The following is a 13393-nucleotide window of genomic DNA, read 5'->3' as shown; positions in this document are numbered from 1 at the left end:
CAGTGACTCTGGATGTTTCATTCTGGGTGTACTTCTGTGGTTCTGGACAAGGTTCCGAGTTTATGAGCTACAGGCAGAAGGAGTTTCAATGACGAGCAAACTGCCCTTACGAAATGTGTTATTATGCAAGGGCTCTTCTAGTGATGCAAGGGTTATGCAAGGGTCCTTGTTTAAGTGTAGAAGATCTGGGGGTCTCGTGTTTATGGACTGAAACTAAATGTGTACTAGAAAATCAGGCTGCTTTAGTGGCATAGAACTGAAAAATTTCTCTCTTAGGAGCTCCTTGCAAGGAAGGGCATGATTTAGATTGGCTTTTCAAGAGGCATCTCTAAAGTCAAAAGCTGTTTTAGAAACAACTTAAGACATGAAAATAAGTGTCTGAAAGCAGATCTGTTTGCAACTCTTTGCAACTGAAGAGATAGTTGATTTGTGGCTCATTAAAAAAAAAAAATTTTTTTTTTTCTTTTTATAAGAGCTTGTTGGTAGTCATCTTATGAACAATTCCTTTGAACATTCTCATAAGAGGTAATTATAGTTGCTGAACTACAGTGTTAAGTGAACCTGTAATTTAACCAGAGTCCAGCTAAATGTCTTTCCACCTTTCAGTTCTTCCACAAGTACTTTCCAAGAGCAAGAAACAGGAAAAAAAAAAAAGAATGGAATCTCTGTCCATCTATAGGACTTAAAACAACCATTTTGTGTAGGGAGTGCTGCAGAGCTTTGCTTTACGGTAGTCACCAGCCGACAAGGTTAGATGCAGATTTACACAGCTTTTATTTATTATTCATTTTTTTTTTCTAAGTAATAGAATTGAAAAGTTTTTGGAAAAGCATGTCGTTTGACAAAACACTGAAGATTTATGAAACACTCGTTTACTACCAAAGGGAAATGGGTAATGGGTGGGAGACATTACACAGAAGTATTTTTCTTCATGTTTTTCCCATGGGCAACCTAGATTGGAGAAACAAAAAGGATTATTGTGTAAAATGGTAGCATGCTAGTTGTACTTCAGCTTTCTGTGCGCTATGTAACGGCAGATGGCAGACCACACGTTACAGAAAGCTAATGTCTGGTGGTGGAAGGGAAGCTAGATGCTTTTTCGAGTCCAAGGAGTTAAATGGGCGGGCGGGTGGGCAGAGACGGGTAGATAGACAGGTGACACGATAAATTTGCATTTTCGCTGTTACCTACCAGGTGTTAAACGCCAATTCCTAATGTGGCTCTGCTCTGGACTATTAGGTTGGCACCCTGGAAAAAGGAATACAAACAGTTGTGAGAGAGAAACCAAGGCAGCAAAGTGTGTAGTGCTTGAGCAGGAACTTTTATAAACCGAAACTTGTGCCTGTGCTATGGTTCGAAGGATAAATCTAATGGTCCTTCCTAACCTTAGAATCTACGCACTCCTGCATGTCGGGTAATTTTCAATTTTGCAGAGTTAGAAAATAAACTTTTAGACTGAATTAGAGACTAAATACTTATTTCCTAAGTCCTATTAACACATTTACCTATGCAATACTTTGGTTATAAATTAAAAAAGGATTCCATCAACAAGAAGCTTAAGATTATTAGTACTACAGTTGAAGGCTTCAAATAATAACGTGGTTACTGTTGGAAACTCTCGTTTATACTTCCTGCAAATGCTTTGCACTTGCTGAGCAATGCAGCTGTACATAAACTTCTCCTGTGGTCATTTCAGAAACAACTAAATGTTGAATGAATCAATGTATTGTGGTTGATGAATTTGGAAAAAAAAAACAAAACTGAATGACTGTTCATAGGGCATAAGTAGCTGGACTTCCCTGCCAATATATTTAGATTTGCTAGGCATCTCTGATCAGTGATCCAGAAGCACTTTTTACCGGTAATCCTTCAGAGCTCTGCAAGAATCTGTAGCACAAAAGGAAGGTTACATATGCTACAGATACAGTTTAAATTCTACATGTATGTTTTTTTCAACTATGGCTTCTAGATATTCAGTTCTTCTGGACAAGGCCCTGAACCAACCTCATCTAATCTAGTATTTAGTTGTTCCTTGAGCAAAGGACTGGACTACATTCCTTCTAAACAACCTTTCCACATGAAATTGCTTAATGACTATAAGCTGTGACTAGTAATCATAGCAGTCTGAAGAACTGCTTCGGTAGTGTGTGGTTTCCTAGTGAGTTTCTAGTTTCCTGTATAAGTATTTTGTGGTTTTTGTTTTTTTTTTTTTTCAAAGTAGGAAATACCTCTTCCCCAAAGCATGTCTCAATATCTGACTGCTTGCAGCACTTCTCTACCATGGCAGTGAAACCATCAGCAATGGTCTTTATTTGTTCTTCTGTCATCTGGGGCTTGCGTTTGATGAGGTTGATAAGCAATCTGAAAGCAAAACCAGAATACAGTTAATGATATGTGTTGTAGTTCGATTTCCCGATTTAAAATACGCCATTCCATGCAGGTACAGCTCATTTATGAGGTGGTTTTTTTTTTTTGGCAAGCCTAGAGGAGTCTGTGCCTATTACTGAATCCAAACTCTCAGTCTACCACACCCACTTGCTTGCTTTTTTTTTTAATCCTGGTTACAGGTGGGAAAAAACTTAAGGAAATTATCTGTATGTTGTCTTAATTAAGCACATCATAAGGCTTGCACTGGCAGTGGACCTACGTGAACCTGATGGGCTGAGACACTGATTTCATTGGAAGGAAACACCCTATTTTTCCTCTTCCAGACTACACAGGTAATACGCTGGCAAGCTCAGCTCAAACACACAGTTCTATCTGGTTTTCTCTCTGTCGCTAACGAAGTCCCAGTTGCCCGATGAAATGGGGGGGTTGTAGCTTTTTTCTGCCCCCTCTAAAGAGTCACGCTTCAGAAGTTTTTGTAAAAGATATTTCGTTGAGCTTACTTCATCTGCCCTATTTCCTGATCAGCAGGAGAAGCAGTGCACAGTTTTTCGTCAAAGCTGAACATGTCAGGGTTAAAAGGCGGAGGCACGTATTTGGTATCTATTCCCAGGGCAGTGAAGCACGGTCTCCTGTAAGCATAGGAGTCGCTGCAGCAGTGGGCCACGTTGTCATTTATAGGTGTGGTCTCTTGTTTCTTGCACATCTCCTGAATCACCATGTTCAGCTGAAAAGAGAAGGGAAGAAGGACGAACACGAGTTACAACTTCTACAATAACAGAAGAAATATGTGATGTTTCTGTCACAATGGCACAGCTGGAAGTGGAAGCTTTTGGATCTAAACACGTGCTCAGAAATGGCATGGTCTTAAAATTTTAAAATAAATATTGAAAATAAATATGTATTCCTGGAGTTGGGCATTACTTAATACGCAAACAGTCGGTCCATTGGGCTACAATCAGTATGTTTTTTTCAAGAGACTGTTTAGCTTGTCCAAACACAAGCTGTCACAGACCCAATTGACTGACTTTTGCTTTCTGAGGGAAGCAAAGTTTAGTTAAAATTTTCACAAGCTACCAACAGACAACTATTCCACTAAAAATGAACAGACTTCAAATCCTGTCAGGTAGATGCTTCGCTTAGGTTTTATGAAAAATCAGTGCGAGTTTACTATCACAACAGAACTCAACATTTTTGTGAATAGAAGAGATCTCCAAGGAGTAGAGAGAATAAGCAAATGTACTTACATATCCCTCAGAACAAGGTAGGCGTTTGTCTTCAGGAAGCTGGCAGCACTTGGTACCAATGCCAGTCATTTTCTTTCCCATCTGAAGCAGGGTATCAGTTGATACCTGAGGCATTTTCTTAGTGTAGCGGATCAGAATTCTGAAAAAGTCATATCAAAATATTTGCTCACATTTGGAGAACGCTCTGCTGAGCTAGACCACTGAAGTGAACATAGAAGTGAAGACCAAATGAATCTGCTCAAAGCAGCCAGCATCATTGTTTCCACTCAAGAATATTTACCAGAAAGCACTTACGCTTTAAGGAAATCTTTCTCGCCATGGGTAGTGAGAAGGTCACAGTTGGTCTTCACAACATCCTGAGTTTCTTTGATGTGTTTGTCCAATTCCTCTTGCTGCAAACAAGTATAATTTTATAGTAATGTTAGAATGAGACAACCTTGTAACAGTTATGTAAATACACCTTTTGACCTCTTTGAGGTCTTATTAGCTATAAGATATCCATTTCGCAAGGCCGATCACTTCTGTATAGCTTGGATGGCGTAAGGAGGAGTTGATTGTCATGTGAGTCTTAAGTTCTAACAAATGCCATTAAAAAGGCAGCAAGATCTTTGAAATGTAATTTAAATTAACTACCCATTGGACTTACTTTCTAGACAACGGGGTTTTTCTGTTTGTTTAAATGAGGTGAATATTTTTCAAGTATAGGATTATCAATGGTGAGGGGAACATTGTCTTTCTATCCCTTGCCCAAAGCTGTCAGTGACTCAGCTTGCGCTGTGACTTGTGTGCGATTATTTGAAGGTGAGGAGACCTAAGTTCAGGCGTCTCTACGTGAGCTGGCCATGCAGGTTCCCACCATAATCCCTGAGCAGCCACACTCAGTACAGGCAGTGGAGCCCACAGAATAATTCAGCTAACGAGCTATTAATCATCTTCAGGACAAGCAGAATGGCTTCTGAGAGACAGAGGCATCAGGCAGTTGAATGAGACTAGTTTGAAATTCTGTTAGGTGACCAATGAAGTCCCTCTGTGATCTGAGAAAACTGTGTGTATCCTTGTCACGGGCTTTGGACTGTTTGATCTCCTGTCAGAGCACTAACTTCCCCTGGGACTGATCTCTCAAAAAGCTTTCTATCTGCTCTTCCGTAGAAGCTTTGCAACCCAACTGTTTGACACAGGTACCGATCAGGCCATTCTAGTTATCTGCAAACAAAGCTTTGCACCTACAGCATTTGCGTAGCACTCGGCGGGGTTGTCTGTTTTGCAGCACTTTTGCAGGAGTGCTTGATATCCCTTAGTAATTCTCAGAATCAGCTGTGTGGAGAATTCAGGGTGTCTTCGTGAGTACTCATAAACAAACCTGAAAGACACACAAGCTGACAGAATTAGAGCTCCCGAAGCGTGCCGCTTTCCTCATACACAGCACAGTAATTGACAAGGACAGTTCCTCAGATGAGATCAAGTTAGGTGGACAATGAGCTGTTTGATTGTTTTAGTAGAATTTTTTTTGGTTGTTCTGTTGTCTGCCAACTGAGCAAATGTTGGAACAAAATAGTTGCCCAGCAGAGAATATTTCTTAGGCAGATACAATCTATTTGTATTACAAAGCCATCGAATCAAAGAAAGGCACTGATAAATTCAGCTTTGATAAGCAGGACAATGCTGAACAGAAGCAGTCACAAAGCATGAATGAGAAACTAGGAGTTCAGCTAAGGTTGAAGCTGCACTAGTCACGCAGAACTTCCATGTGGTCACCTCTTTCCTCCGTGTGCACTTGAAACACCCAAGAGGACAGATTTTCCAGCGGTGCAAATGGCCATAGTCCAGAAAAGACAGAGGATGATTTGCAGGGATGTTAAAATACAAGCGTGGATACTTACTCTGACAAGAAGGCGTCATGGTCTGCCTCAAAGCTTTTACACACTTCCTTATCATGTATGTATTTCTCCACTAATGAAGGAAGACCTTCAGGTTTTTCATCAAATTCTGCTTCCATAATGCACTGGCTTCGTTCTGCAACTGACTTATCACAGCAATCTTTGATTTTACTTGAGAAAACATCTTGTTTAGAGCACAAGTAGGACAAAATCTCTGCCTGTAAAATTAAAACATATTATCAGACAAGCTATGAAATAATAATTTAAAGACTTTCCTTTTCATTCAAATCACCTATTTATTTAGCACTTTCCTAAAGAAATGCTGTCTCCATACAAACAGAAGTAACCAGAGGAACAGGCAGGTACTGTGCGTGTTGAATGCAATATTCACAGGTGCAGGGGAGAACGCAGTTCCCTCCCTAATCTTAGAAATTTGGAGAAGACAAAGGCTGGAAAGCTAAGGAAAGACATGGAGTGGTCTGTCATAAGGATGTGTGATTGATCTTGTCACTCCAGACAGGACCCCAGCTCTGATAGAGGACAAAACATGAAAAACCCCAGAGCTTCATCAAGCCAGCACTGGACACCACCTGGTTTAAAAAGTGTGCCTAAGGTCAAGCCAGACAGGCAATATTTAAATTATGACACTGTTACACAGTTTTGCTAATCCTCCCATACAAGGTGTTCTCTAGAGTGCACTGGTACTACTGGAGTAGTACACACAACAGGACAGCAAAAAAACTGTGGCCTTTTTCCCTCTGCTTTAGTTTTTCTTTATGATTGAGTTGAAGTGAGTAAATAGCATCCATCTCCCTGAAAAATGTTTTGATTTCACCCAAATGTACTCGCTATACTGTAAGTAACAGATCCTTGCCCTAATAATGGTAACAGGCTAGATCCAGAACTGGTTCAAAACCTAGTTCCAGTAACAGTCAGCTGAGCTGGCCAGGGGTTTTTCAGCAGCTGAGGAACCTTCCAGTAGTGTTGAGCACACGTTCCTGAACTGTGGATGAGTAGCTGCACAAATTATTGTCTTCCTAAACATTTTTCAGGGATGTAAAGCTTCTTGAAAAATACTTAGCTTACCGTGTCATCCATGCACTCTATCATGTCCCCATGACAGCACTCTTTGTAGATATCCTTAACATCAGCAAGTTTAAGAATTTCTGATAATGGAGCCTTGGGATATTTCTGGCTCAGGCGAGCAAGTTTTCTAGGTGGAAAAGAAGAAAAATACACTTTAAAGGTCTATATCGAACAGAAACCTTGCAAGTCAACAAACGCTTATGATCCCGTAGATCAGCATTGTTTCAAGTAACTAGTCATTCATTCTTATCTAATTTCTGGTGGCTAGAAAAAAAAAAAAAAGAGCATTGACACCTGCACCAGTAACCTGGTGCTCCTTTAAAACAGATAGAAAGAAACAAGTCTGTGATTCTTCTGTTCTGAGTGGTGTATGTAAGAATCACACCCTAGAATTCCCCATGGCTCTTGAGTGACTGTAAAGCATCTCTAGGTTCCTTAGCACAGAAGTAATAGTCCTAATTAAAACTTTAACTCAAAGCTGACTATATTTAGTAAGGTAGTCCTAGTCAATGTTAGCATACGAGGCTAGCCACAGAACGAAAGCGGTTCTCTGTGCTTAGGCAGGTGATCTCCTTACTAATTGCAAAGGTCTTTCTGAATCTTAAAAATGCACCTTTGACAAGAACAGCGACTCTGCCGAATTTGATTCTGATTGCTTTAAGGTTCAAACTTTGCTGATTACCAACATGTCTATCGGTAAAAGCTGTAGGCAGTGGAATGTGGCACAGTTTTGGCTAAAACATTGATTAAACACAGTGGGATCTCTGTTTCTCGGTGACGCTCCATCAGTTGACTCTGGATCTCCTCGATTGGTTCTAGAGACAGTTTCATTTCTCTGTAACGTCCACAGCTGATCCTTGTACTAGTACTCACTATCAGCCTGGAACACACAGGTTCTTCTTTGTGTCCAGTCTTTATGCAGAAACCTGGCCAGAGTTGAATTCTACGTTTAAATAGGCTAAGAAATCGCTGTTGGCCTATTGTTGAAAGGACTGATCCACTGGTCTCTGTTCTGTCGGACAATGGTCCTCAGCCAAAAGTACGCTAGGAAGTACCAGGAGTGCAGCTTTCAAACTCAGCATATAGAAGTGAATTACGTATGCTGATATTTTCCTCTAGATTAGTTTCAGGTTTAGGTTAACAAGCCTACTTCTTACAAAAAAAAACCGATTGGAACTTACTCTGCTTTGAAAGTTCTCTCACCAAACTTGTCGAGGACGCCACAAAAATACTGGTGCTTCACACTTAGTTTCTTGGCTTTTTCTTTGATGGCAGTTGCCTATAGCAACAAGATGTACATTGTCACGTTAAACTGATTACTGCTGTTGATTCACAGGGCTAACACATGTATAATCCTGACCCTTCTCTACAAGTTCTTAATACAAAGATTTGCATCAACAGGAAGATTCTACTTGTTTCTCTCCTTCTCCTCCACTTGCTTGGGCAACAAATTGGGAAAGAATAGGAGAGACCTCTCATACACCTACATGTTGGATGTGGTGATGGAATGTTAGGCTGCCAAGTGAGATCTGTCCTTCCCTAGCGCCTCTTGGGTAGCATGCCTTTTCGCTACAGTTTACCACAGAACAAAAATCCCAAGTGCCATACGTTATCTGGATTCAGTGCATCTGTACAATACTCATAGCAGCCTGATAATGTATTAGCAAAGGGACAGAAAGACAATTTTGGTTTGATTCTGTTTGATTCTTTTGGTTTTTCACTTAAAAAACCACAAAACATAATTTTTATTTTTCTTTTTTACTATCACAGTTTCTATGAAACCATATACAAAGGTTTACTGAAAACCACCATGGGAAAGCACAGTTTTGGAATTACAAACTGTAATTTAACACTAGCTTTTTAAAGTCACTTCTCACTTCAAAGAGAATTTCTGCTAAGATCAGAAGAGACCTTCATGTAGCAGACCAGTTGCCTAGTTTTCATCCACAGTGAAAAATCTTATATACCTTTTCGTCCAAGCAAGCACCAACATCACTCTCTTTGCAACAGCTTTCAAGTACGTGTTCATAATTACCAGCCAGACTGAGGATTGTTGGGGCATACAAGAAGGGGTGACGTCGTGCAACAGCATAGATGAAACTGTAAGGAAAAGGAAAACGTAAGTCAGATATTCCAACAACAACAGCAAATGGCCTTAAATCTCTTAGAGCTTCTATAGCTTCTGTTTCTAGTTCAGAAATGTAATCTACTTTGCTAACAAAATGCCTGCTACTGCTAAATGCTCTGCTAAATCTCAGTGAGTTTCCAAAGCAGGACTCGGTGACAATGACAGAAGGATGAACTCCTTATTTAGCTAGCCACTTATAGTTTGATGTACGTATGTGTTTTAAAAATGCATTGTCAAATACTTGAAAATGCTGATTTTGAGTGTGAAACATTGATCTATGGCTGTTTCACCAAGATTCTTTTGCCAATTTTTATTCTTTATACTGTTATCTTTCTTCATCCTTTCCAATTACAACGGGTAGCAGGAAGCTGGAGCAAGTAAATTATTAAATCACTATTTGAAACAGTGTGGTTTTGAAGGTTTTTCTGGGCAAAAATCATCACCCGGGATTTATAAAATGTGATCCCTTAAAGCTAATTTTTTAATGGAAAAACCTGCTCTAGCACGGTGATCAGAGCTTTTGATACTGATGGATTGAGCAGCTGTTTTATATAGGCAAATATGAGGCTGAATACTTGCAACTTTTTCAAATGCCCTCACACCCACGCATTCTGTTATAGCTTGGGGATCTCTCCTCTGCACAACTAAATACTTAAAACAGTACAAAAAGGCCATTTTTCTTACTGTCCCAGGAATGACACCCGGTTGTCCTGGTACTCCTTGCATATCGCATCAGCAGCTGGTCTTTGGTACGGCTGAATGAAGTCTGGTTGGTCAACTTTAAATGACAGGAAGCACTCATTTCTTTCAGGGTCAGCTTTGCTACAGCAGTCAGCCATTGCACCGTAGGAGTCACGGAGCTTTTCTACTTGGCAGATTTCATCCAGGAAGATGGAGGGCTGTAAGAGAGATGCTGAGGGTTAGAATTTTTGTTTATAGCAAGTGTCATATATGTTCTGTCTATCTGTAAAAGAAAACCCAGACTGAAAAGTAAATACATTTTTACTGGATAAGATTTAGACTGTAAATCAGAATAATCCATTGCTTTCAACACCATTACAGAAAGTGTTATTTTATGTGGTCCAATATCAAAACTGTTACAATGCTCTACTGGAAAAAAAAAAAAAAACACCTCATTTTAATTGTAATTTAAAATACTCTCTGTAGGACAGTGATCTTTGATTTTAAACTGACTGATTTGTCAGACTAAACTGAATTTTCACATGAATTGAAGCAAGATTTGATATTGTAGCTCCTGATCAGCTTGGGAAACGTTTAGAGCTAACGCAGTTATGGTCTGAATGTTAGAGCTTGTACAAGCACCTAACTTGCTGAAGGGCCGGGTTGAACCTGCTAGACATCCAGGCATCTTACATACCTGCAAACTTGTTCTGTTACCTGACCTTAGAGGATGTTTTTAAAAACATCTTAAAGTGCCTTAAATTAGCAAGTCACTCCAGTGTGAAAACCTATGCGCTTCGGTCACAAGTTTATTTCCAGGCAATGCTGAATGTAATGTGCCACAGTGGGGTGTCTGGGCTCCTGTATACGGCTCCACAGATCATTCAGACACTTCTGAAAGGCAGAGTTTCAGAACCTGACAAAAACAAGCCCTTTGTTTCAGCACAAAAATCTGAGCATTGCTGATGACAACAGCAACACCTGGAAGATCAGGTATAAATCCTCAAGGAGGGTGGTGCTGGTAGCTGCACACAATGAGGAGAAACATAATGCCTAAGGATTCACTGCTTACCACTGGTTTTGTGCACTCAGGAGCATCCTCATTGGCCACACACTTCTGTGCCAGATCAACAACATCCTTTACCAGCTTAGACAGCCCATCATATGAACATTTCTGGAGATACTGGGCAAATGTGACCATGGCACTGAAATACAAAGCACATTTTGGAATATGGAGATAAGAAACACAACAGCCGATATTTTTTGAAGGTGCTTCTGGATGAAAAATTACTTGTTCAAATGACACACGTAAATTCTTAAGTACAGTACCATGAACAGCACTCTACTAAATACCATATCCTTCCCCTTCTCACCTCCTTTCTGAAAAATGGTTTTAACCTTACTTCCCAAGAACGAAAGTCTTAAATAATAGATTAAAAACAAAATGGAAAAGACTGTGATTTGCGTTTTCTGCCTCTTTTATCAGCATATTTGGAAAGGCCAGAAACTAAGCTGGTTTTTGCCATTATTACAAATTAGGATCTTCAGGCAGCCTTCCTTCAGAAACAGTAATGTTCCTGTCAGGGCCCTGTGCCATTCCTAAAACCAGTTTCAAAAGACAAATCATTGAATTTTCTCAGAAAACCTGTCACAGGTTTGCTTTTTTTGTGGTTGGTGGTTTTGTGGTGGTTTGAATTTTTTTTTTTTTTGGTAATGTCTCAATCAGGCACAACTCCATCCTAAGGTTACCCAAACTGTATTACTCGTGCTCATTGGCTTTTCACATAAGGAACACAGGTTTTCTCAGAAGGTTTGCAGAGAGTTCTTTTCCCAGAGAGCAAGGAAGTCATGGTGACTTCCGCAGGTCTTAAAATATTTGTAGGCTTTGTATACTCACAGTAAGAAGGCTAATTCAAAGCCACTCTCTGGCTCTGAATTAGCTTTGCAGTTTCTCTTTTTCGCCCAGTATCAACAGACATGGAAAACAATCAGAAAATGTAAGCTGAACATGGACTTACACTGCCTTAAATGTTTCTTCTTTCAAATCATTGTAGCGATGGGCGATCTCGCTCTTGTGGTCTAGGAAGAAAACAAAAAGAACCGTGATGCTCACTGCCACGTTGGCTGTGCTAGACTCCTTAAAGCATACGTTCTGGGTGCCTTGGGCCAGACTTTCAGAAGCATTCAGCGTCCACCCAGCTCTTACACTTAAGGGAGACAGACCGAGCAAATGCTGAGCACTTGCCAAGTCCCACCTTTGGGTACACCCTCCTGGGTAACCCGTACCGCTTCTCCAGAATGTTAACCTAAAATTTTATTCAGGCCACCTTGAACTCTTTATTGTCTCAGGGGACCTTTCTTGTCCATTTGTCTGCAGATACCGAACTCTTGCCCACACTCATTTTTCTGAAGTAACCCAAGCTCATAATTTTTAGGATTCTAATAAAATATTTACCTTAGTAAGCACATACTTAATTCAAATATTCAAAATGACTGCTCTAGCTTACTAGTAAGGGTTAGCAAACATGTTCTGTGCATAACCAACAACGCTATCACATCTACACTACAAGAAAAAGGAATGCAGCTTGATTAGAGTAAGCATTAGCAGAATTTTCTCTTTTTGCACACAAAATTGTTAGCTTGGCAGCTTCATATTCTTGTTCTACCCAGTGCAGATTATCTGTGCCCTTCATCAAAAGGAAAGCAGATAAATGCCTTCCCTTGTTCCTGATGGTAATAAACCCAGGCTGTAGTTATACGTTGCTCTTGGCGAGAAGACTCCCACAAGATTTTCCCAACAGACACTGAGGCATATGGCCACACAAATGAATGGGCTAGAATGGGGCAGTCGTTTTGTTCTAGAAATACTTTCCAGGAGCATTTAGAAAACATGAAGAGTAATTCCTTTACTTAATGGAACATACTTGCTTTGATAATAAGAGTTTCAGTGTAGAAAATTTTAACTGAAAGTTTGTTTTTTTGTTTTTTTTTTTTTTTGCTGCTGTTCACTAGCATTTCCAGTTAGCTTCTGAAAACTCAGTTTTGTTAAACTTGGCAATTTTCATGTTTCAAATAAAAATCAGAAGTATCAGTGGAAAAATTTCTAGGCCTGCCTGAGGAAATATTTGTTTGACGAACATGTAAAGTTTTATAATACGAGGAGATATGACACAATGAGGAGTTTTCCACTAGCCACCTTACAGCCCAGACTGAGATGTCGATTTTTGGATTTTTGACCTACTCATGTGAAAACTGTTGCCCTTAATTGCTGAGGAGCTCACGTATGAACTGCATTCAAAAGACAGCACTTGCAAAAGCACGGTGCATCCTCCTTCTCCATGCTGGAAAGTCACAGATGCTAAGTAATCAACATCTGTTCACTCACTACACTGATGTTACAAAGGGACATCACCAAACTTTCACTCCCAGTTAAGTCAACTGGAGTGTTCTACCCATCTCCTCGTCATTTCTTCATTTAGTTTCTTTTCAAGTCAATCACATTTTTCTGTTCTCTTTGGATCAGGCTTGCAAGAATCGTTCATGAAATTACACTGAAGTCATTACATTGATATAACAAAGCCTGTAAAACAACTAATTAGTCCTTGCTTACCTGTATCTCGAGCAACTCTTTGCAGATTCCTGGATGTAGCAGCACTGAAGAGGAAAATAAATGAAATTAATGTTACCCACTTCATGGTTGCAGATATGATGTGGGCTAAGTTGCTCGGAAATGCTAGGAAGATTGAAGGGAAAGCGTTTGCTTATATACCCTTGAATACCTGTGTCTGTCAAATATTAACGACAGAATTGGCATTAGTAGATTTCCATTTGGTCTGAAGAAGATTACAAAACTTGGACTGTCCTTGCCAAAAATGAATTTGATATTATTTGTTTATTATGTGTTACCCCGGGCCTTTCTGTCCTGAAAAGCTTGAACCTTCCAGCACCCAAATAGATAAAAGTTTTGCGTAAATTTCCTTATCAAATGA

At 39.8% G+C, this 13393-nt stretch overlaps 1 protein-coding gene across 1 annotated transcript; it reads right to left on the bottom strand.

Annotated features, from left to right (window-relative positions):
• Nucleotides 1–755: 755 nt before the first annotated feature.
• ALB (albumin) lies at nucleotides 756–13146 on the bottom strand. The gene is made up of 15 exons (XM_010129420.2): nucleotides 13015–13146; nucleotides 11423–11483; nucleotides 10477–10609; nucleotides 9408–9622; nucleotides 8563–8695; nucleotides 7777–7874; nucleotides 6596–6722; nucleotides 5513–5727; nucleotides 4860–4992; nucleotides 3927–4024; nucleotides 3633–3771; nucleotides 2889–3112; nucleotides 2229–2361; nucleotides 1192–1248; nucleotides 756–951 (listed from the first exon to the last, which is right to left on the bottom strand). Exons 1-14 carry the CDS (start codon nucleotides 13097–13099, stop codon nucleotides 1198–1200), a joined length of 1845 nt encoding a protein of 614 aa, XP_010127722.1. The 5' UTR covers nucleotides 13100–13146; the 3' UTR covers nucleotides 756–951; nucleotides 1192–1197.
• Between the last annotated feature and the right edge of the window lie 247 nt (nucleotides 13147–13393).

Source organism: Chlamydotis macqueenii, chromosome 4 (genome assembly GCF_036417535.1).
Source record: "Chlamydotis macqueenii isolate bChlMac1 chromosome 4, bChlMac1.mat, whole genome shotgun sequence".
NCBI classification, from domain to species: Eukaryota; Metazoa; Chordata; class Aves; order Otidiformes; family Otididae; genus Chlamydotis; species Chlamydotis macqueenii.
Note: the sequence above shows the minus strand (reverse complement) of the source record. Positions and strands in the feature narration are given on the sequence as shown.

Coding starts and splice junctions, on each gene's coding strand:
- ALB (XM_010129420.2), bottom strand. CDS start 13,099: ATGAAGTGGGTAACATTAATTTCATTTATTTTCCTCTTCAGTGCTGCT. Junction 6,723..7,776: donor GAGAGAACTTTCAAAGCAGA/GTAAGTTCCAAT, acceptor TTTTCCACCTAG/AAAACTTGCTCGCCTGAGCC. Junction 3,772..3,926: donor GAGAAAGATTTCCTTAAAGC/GTAAGTGCTTTC, acceptor TGACTTTTTCAG/AATTCTGATCCGCTACACTA.